The sequence below is a fragment of the Sycon ciliatum genome, unplaced genomic scaffold (genome assembly GCF_964019385.1).
Source record: "Sycon ciliatum unplaced genomic scaffold, ocSycCili1.1 SCAFFOLD_2502, whole genome shotgun sequence".
Taxonomy (NCBI): Eukaryota; Metazoa; Porifera; class Calcarea; order Leucosolenida; family Sycettidae; genus Sycon; species Sycon ciliatum.
Window position 1 is genome coordinate 1 of NW_027045036.1, and position 7203 is coordinate 7203.

General features: G+C 49.7%; 1 protein-coding gene, 1 long non-coding RNA gene and 1 other non-coding gene across 3 annotated transcripts; 2 read left to right on the forward strand and 1 right to left on the reverse strand.

Annotated features, from left to right (window-relative positions):
* Window positions 1-916: 916 nt before the first annotated feature.
* On the reverse strand, window positions 917-2546 carry LOC135830813 (uncharacterized). Its single transcript, XR_010556111.1, has 2 exons — window positions 2241-2546; window positions 917-2157 (listed from the first exon to the last, which is right to left on the reverse strand). It is a non-coding gene; the product is annotated as an uncharacterized LOC135830813 (long non-coding RNA).
* Window positions 2547-3365: 819 nt separating this feature from the next.
* On the forward strand, window positions 3366-6117 carry LOC135830814 (transcription factor SOX-9-like). Its single transcript, XM_065343023.1, has one exon. It carries the CDS (start codon window positions 3563-3565, stop codon window positions 5702-5704), a length of 2142 nt encoding a protein of 713 aa, XP_065199095.1. The 5' UTR covers window positions 3366-3562; the 3' UTR covers window positions 5705-6117.
* Window positions 6118-6730: 613 nt separating this feature from the next.
* Window positions 6731-6849, forward strand: LOC135830815 (5S ribosomal RNA). Its single transcript, XR_010556112.1, has one exon. It is a non-coding gene; the product is annotated as a 5S ribosomal RNA (ribosomal RNA).
* The last annotated feature ends 354 nt before the right edge of the window (window positions 6850-7203 follow it).

The following is a 7203-nucleotide window of genomic DNA, read 5'->3' on the forward strand; positions in this document are numbered from 1 at the left end:
TCTGTACCTACAGCGGATATCGCAGAGTTTGCTTATGTGCTAAGTAGATCGTTATCTGCATAGGTGTTCGTGCATCGTCATGATTAGCTAACAGATCCAACTATAATCGGCATGTGAACGTTTCTGTTCAATCTGCTCAGCGAATGATATGACCTACAGCTATTCTTGCTTTGTCAGTTCTATAGATCAAGGGGACGCGACAGTAGACCTGGGCTGTGGCTGTGCGCATCTTGACACAGATCCTGAGATAGGAATGAGAGACGAACGTAATCTTCACGTCCTTGCCTCACACCCATTCTCCTCGACACAGTTTATCTGAACATGCACGTAGATCTACGCACCATAACATTGGTGGTACGTACAATGTATGTGTACTTGCTACAACTTGCAAGTGGTTATTTTACAATGATTGTAGTGGTAGGCGCTAACAGTCCATCACAGTACACCGTGTTCTAGACTATGGCAAGAGAACATCCCTCTGCATGCAACGGATGTAAGACGCACTGGGCCTAGTCTTGTGGGAGTTGTGGGAGCGCATGGTCACCAATCAAGGTCCGAGACACGGTGAACATGTGGTGGTAGGCAGCTAGCAGGCAGTGCGTGCGTGCATGTGTGCTAGCTGTTGGAAACGTGCAACAGATGATGTGCGTGACCTGCTTTGCCGTGGACGAGTGCTGTCCGCTCCCATCCCATGTCCATCTCCCAGTTGTTGTTGATGCTTCATAGAGCACATGCACAAGGTGTCAGTATATCAGTGTATTTGTCCAGCATGGTATGATCACTTCTAGTCAAGTCCCAAGCCAAGGACCATCACCTACAACACACAGAACTGACTTTAAAAACTCACAGAATGATCATATAGTAGGGAGTTCAGGCAAAAAAATCAAATTCAGAATTCCCAGGAAAATTCTGTTGGAAATCGAATAAGCACGTCTTTCAAGAGCACACAGAAAATTTCATGTGAAAATCTCAAAGCAAACCTGAGATACAGTCATTTCAATTGTGGTGCCAATCATCATAGAATTGTGTTGAATTGTATGTAAACGTGTATAGCACGCATGGCACAAACTGACAAACGGACCCAGGGGAAGTTGACCAGGGGACATAGTGACAAAAACAAAAAGTTCGCTGAAAAGAGCCCAAATGACAGGCCTATATGATAAGCAATAATGTACAAACATTTCTATGTACAACAACTACCTGACGGCACGTCGCCGTGTATTGTTTCCATGGCAACCCCTAGCAACATTGCAGAAACGCAACGAAACATATCAATGATGACAATATGGAGTGAAAACGTTGCACAAGCGTGGTAAAACAAAAATGGAATGTAGGTTAACAGTGTTAACGGGAAATTCTAGCATTGTTACCATAGCAACGGAACAGGAAAAAAGTGAAGAGAACAGTTGGAAGAGGGGAAGACACAAAAAAGACAATAAAAACAGTCAATACAATAACCACAAACTTGTCTTGACCATGTCTTTGACCATGTCTTTGGAAAATAAAATTATTCATTTTCAACGCGGAGCCGTTTTGCTGTTGGCTCCAGCTCGCAATCTACATTGTCAGCCGAGGTGGTGGTGTTGGCGGCTGGCTCTGACGAAGCTGCTCGCTGACTGTCCACATCAGCCGGACTGGTGGTGTAAGTGGTTGGCTCCAGGGGAGTTGCGTGCTGACTGCCTGCAACATGAGCCGAGCTGCTGGTGTGGCCGGTTGGGTCAAGCGGAGTTGCTTCCTGACGCTCACCTGACTCCGACTGGCCGGATGATGGAGAGGGTAGTATAAAGGGCTCAGCCAGTAGGACAGCAATCTGATCGCTGGCTTTGTCCTTCAGCAGCCTTGCTCGACGTTGCTGCAGAGAACGGACTCTAGAGGCAAACGTGCCAACAGCAATATCTTTGGTACTGGAACCTATCAGAGAACCAGTCCATTTCAACATATCGTTGAACGAAAACTTCGAGGCATTTTTGAATGTAAGTAGCTCCAGAACGACATCGTTGGTGACAGGAAAATCACTCGTCTTCAAACAGGTAAGAGCTTCGTCTGATTTCAACGCATTTCTCAGTTTGCTTGAATAAATACCAAGCCTCCGACATGCAGGTCCAGGGCTATTCTCCTCCTCATCGGCCATGAAGAATTCAAATATTCAAATTCTCGCTGTAGAGAAATACAGAGCAGACAAATATTCCTTACCGCCTGGAACCGCTGCAAACTAGATGAAGAAAGACGATCGTTCTTACCTAATTTTGGGACGAGGAACACGATGGAAGAATCACCGTCCGTCAACGCTCAAAGGAACAACATCAAAATCGCGTTCAAAGTTTTACGGCAAGACGTGGGAAGTCCCATCTCACGACTGTGACCTCGAGTGAGACACCAAACGAAAGCTAAAAATCTCCTCTGTCAAATGGCTGTCATCTCCTTCTTCAACAAACTACAAGTCTAAAAAAAAATCAATATTTCCACGTGGCACATTTTTGTGCCATGCTCACGTCATAAATGCATGCATGACGCGTGACGAAGATTTTTCACCGTGCTGTCACGTGACTGAACTCCCTACATATAGATACAAGGCATTCATGTACCTGTCCATACTGTCCATCTATGTTGCACAACCAAACCATGCACCCCCGAATCCCTCGCGATCGATCGCGTCGAGTCAGTGATTACATTGTATTATTGTAGACTTTCAGTAAGACCGCTGGCTGTTACCGGTGAAGGGCCCTGCCACATCCTCGCGAATCTCGTTTGCGTCAGGTTGTGAGTTTGCACATGACGCTAGCTGTCCCACACCACAACCCTTCGCTCTAGCCCTGTCCGCAGGGTGCAGCGGCTACAGCCAAGGAGCACTGTGGCATGTCCAGCTTCAAAATAAGTATGGTCCGATGTTCTGACAGTCGAGGATTAATTCCGAAATCAATACTCCTGAAGGCTTCCTATCTGGTTTCGCTCATGCGGGACCTCCCCGCGCTCATTTCCATCCTCCTCTAAGACATGGGTGCGTCAGCTCATTTTGACAGCAGCTACAGAAGTCGTGCTGCACGTTACTGTATTTACGACAGCGATCATTCAGCTTATCTGTAATGCTGAACTGACGTCCGGCGCCATTTGGACACACGTGACCGCAGGAGGAGCCACCATTGGCGCCAGCCAGTCGCACATAACCTATGCCGAGCCGTGTGCGCGCCCAGCACTCATGCACAGGGCACGGGCCCGCACGGCTGGACCACGTGCAACAGGGTGCGCACCGACGTCAGTACGTGAAGGTCGGAAAGCTAGCAACCGATAGTAACCCCTACTGGCCCTAGCGCAACGGAGTGGGATGTCAAACTCCGGCCTACTTCAACCTGGCTAATTGCGCTCAGCAATTCCTTATCGCAGTCTCCCTCTCGTGAGGAGGAGAGCTGTGAGTCTTGTCCTGTCTATTCATCAATGTCGATGAAATTAGAGCTTCGAAAGGTGCAAGAAGAAGGGACGAAGTTGTTTTGCTACTTTGGGTTCGCGTCTGCATGTCAGTTTGCAGCGACAAAGCTGCCAACGCCTGTTGAAGCTTGCTTTCAAAATGACCAGCGCCCTGTCAATGTTGCGAGACGGTGTCGGAAAGCTGGAAACTTTGTCGGACCTGTGCGCTTTGGCTCAACAAGGCAATGCGCTCGACGGGGGAAAGCGTTCACAGGTCCTGGAAGAGGCCATGCTGGCATCGCGACCAGTGGTCACTCATCAGCACCAGGCGCATCATGATATCAGGCTGACGAACAATACGTATGGCAACGAGGAGCAGTTGGCTTCTAGGAGCGCGTCGCTTGTGAATGAGCTCACCAGCTGTTTGGAGCAGCCGCATGGACAACATCAGCAACAGCAGTCGGAAGAACGCAGAACATTCATCACCATGCCGGTGGAGAACAGGGGCCTGAGCTCCCCCACAAACAACTGTAGCAGCACCATTGCAAGGAGCAATTGTGCTACAAAAACTGCCAGCAGTAGCATTGTCCGAAGCAAGAAGGCGGATCAGCCGCAGCGAATCAAGCGCCCCATGAATCCCTTCATGATCTGGGCCAAAGGTGAGAGGTCGATAATTCTCAATCGCAATCCCACTATGCATAACTCAGATGTGAGTAGGCAGCTTGGTCGGAATTGGCGGTCTATGAGTGATGAAGAAAAACAACCTTTTATCCGGGCCGCGGAGCAGTTGGCCGAGGAACATCGGCGCAAACATCCCGACTACAAATATCGGCCACGCAAGAAGGATCCAAATGTCCAACGAGTGCGTGGACGGAGGCTGGACAGTGATGCCTTGAACCGGGTGACCAAGGCACTCACTCAGCAAGAGATAAATGAATGCGTTAGCGGCTGCATTTCGCCGCTCATGAAGCGTGCACCCCGTCCATCCAGCATGAAGCTCAGCAGCACAACGTTACCTTTCGAGTATGCCTTCCAGCCATCGGTCGACACAGCTGCAGAGCAACTTGAGAAAGCGGCCATGATTGCCAGTGCTCCAGTAACCCCGGTTATGAGGGAGAGTCCAGAGATGATCGAACAGCATCGCCAGCAGCGGCATTATTCGCCCTACGAACAACCTCCCAGTTGCTCGTACAGAACTGGTGCTAGTGAAAGAGGTTGGTATTCCTGCCCACCAAGCCCCTCGTCCTACTCTGAGAAACCGTACTCGACCATGCGGCCTGCCGTAGATCGCCAGCACCAGCAGCAGCAAAGATCATTGGAAACTACACCAATGGCCGACACACCCTTGACTGAAGGCTTCAACAGTCCTCCACCACTAGTCAACTGCAGTCAGTACCAACCAGCGACCCCTAGTGGCAACTGTCCGCCTCCGCTGCGCAACAGAACTATTGACCGGAGCAATAGCAATGCTCCATTGCATCAGCAGCAGCAGCAGAATCAACACACCCACGATCATGTATCAACCGGTGCCTACCATGAGCAGCCAGGTCCACCTCCTATGCTGAGCCACGGTCATTTACAGCACGAGCCACAGCAACCGCCGCCAGCATCAGTGTGTGCTGAAGAACAGTCATACCAGTACACAATGCTGGGCCATGTACAGCAGAACGGCGACCCGTATCACAATCAGATGTGCGATCACTCCTTGCACGGAAGTCGCGTTGCCAGTCAGCAATCCAGTCCGGTGCAGGAGTACGCAGTGACGGCACAACACTCACCACCACACCTTGCCGACCACACACCACGGCACATCTCCCCACCCTGTAGCGACACGCGCAGTTACACATCGTCCACCCAATCGCTGACTCCTGATCAGTTTGAGCACATGGCACCATCCGCTCCGAGCAGCCGACGTTCGTCTCAAGTATCCAATATCGCACAGAAGTTACTAACTGTGATGGTGAAGAGAACTGATGAGAATAGCACACCGGATGGGAACGGACCGTACTTATCCCCCGTGACCGAGCAGAAGTACGTTCCACCCACACAGCAACAGCAACCACCACCACCGCCGCCGCCTCTGAACCTTCACGCTGAGACTGCTGGTCATTGCCAAAACCCAGCCATGGCCACAACCTCAAACTCCTACTATCATCATCACTCGGCTAAAATGCACTCGCCGATGAGTACATATGATGGACACGATCAGCGACCGGATCCCTACAACGACTGGCCGGCCCATGCTGCAGTAATACCGCAAACCCACCAGGGCCATCACATGCAATTTCACTATCCGACCTGAGCTTTATTGAATCTTACTTTCAATTCTGACTACTCGTTTTAGCAGGATGCCTCACTAGCAGACACGACTGCATGGCACGTTCCGAGTATAGTTTTTAGATAGAGTACACTGTAGACACCTGCAAAAATACTTGTCAGTCCAGCTTGATTCGTTTAACAGTTTACATAGAAAATGTTCAACTACTGCACATACATTATAGTGCATAGCGTTCACTGTTTTCCGTTTTTGATTTATTATTATTACTCCGGCATCTGGCTCTATAACGTCACTTCCTTTACATTGATCTTCTCAAGGTTTTGTTACACCTTTGTCGGCTTTCACACTTTGAATTCTTGATCTCTTTCTTGCAGCTTGACTTGTCCACCGATCAACACTGACAGTCCTTATGCGTACAATTCTTTTATCCAAACCCATCAAGTGCTTGTTGTTTTTGACTCCCATGGCCGGCGGTGGGGGTCCGCTTGGATCACTGAGGTGCACCATGGCTCTGCAATGATGTTGCAGCCAATACTGGCTTGAGCCCAAACCTGTTGATTCATGGCATCTGACACGGCGGGAACAATAACTGAGCGGGGACTTTGATATTGCCTATACAATCATGTACTCAGGCTAAAGGCTGCCCAGCCGGGCGGCCCGGGCCCAGAGGCAGAGTGCACTGTTTCGCCTTTGCGAAATCAAGTGGTTGGATGAGATAAAGAGGGCGGGGGGGGGGGGGGGGAGGAGGAGAGAATACAGGACTGGAAGTCTTCATGCCTGGATGCTGAGTCTGATGGTGAGAACTTCTACTTTTACTGCGATAGTGGCTAGCTACTGTACAATAGACGCTGCCACCATCCTGTCTCACATGTGCATGCACTGCACAGACCTACAAAACTGTGCTGGCTGCATCATAATAATAGTGCATGCACTAGCACTGGACTGCCCAGACCGCAGACTGCAGTCGGAATGCTGCATGCAGGACATAACCATGATAACTGTTACTGTCTAATCTGTGGATTTATAAGCCGTGCTAGGTTTGAGTACAGTGTCTACGGCCATACCACGTTGAAAATACCGGTTCTCGTCCGATCACCGAAGTCAAGCAACGTCGGGCGAGGTTAGTACTTGGATGGGTGACCGCCTGGGAATACCTCGTGCTGTAGACTTTTTTTCCTCTTTTTCATTTCGTTTTTTTGTCATAATTTTGGATATGGAGTCATGTTCAAAATAGTTCGATATCACTCACTGTTTTTCTAGCATTCGGTGTCTTTGTTGAAGCATCCGTCGTCCCTTTTTCCTCCGGTGCCATGAATTTTGCTTTGCTTCGGAGCCAGAGGCGCTTGTCCGTGCTGGCTTCGCACCTCAGAAGCATGTCATCAAGTGGCTCTGACCCCACTGATGTTGAATTTCTCAGGAATGGATGTGTTGGTCATGCCAAACTCAACCGTCCGAAAGCCCTCAACTCTCTCAACGTCAGTATGCTCAGCAAGCTTTCAGAGGAGTTCCGCCGCTGGGAAGCA

What these genes read in the sequence shown, in the direction of transcription:
- LOC135830814 (XM_065343023.1), top strand. Translation starts at nt 3,563, where the DNA reads ATGACCAGCGCCCTGTCAATGTTGCGAGACGGTGTCGGAAAGCTGGAA.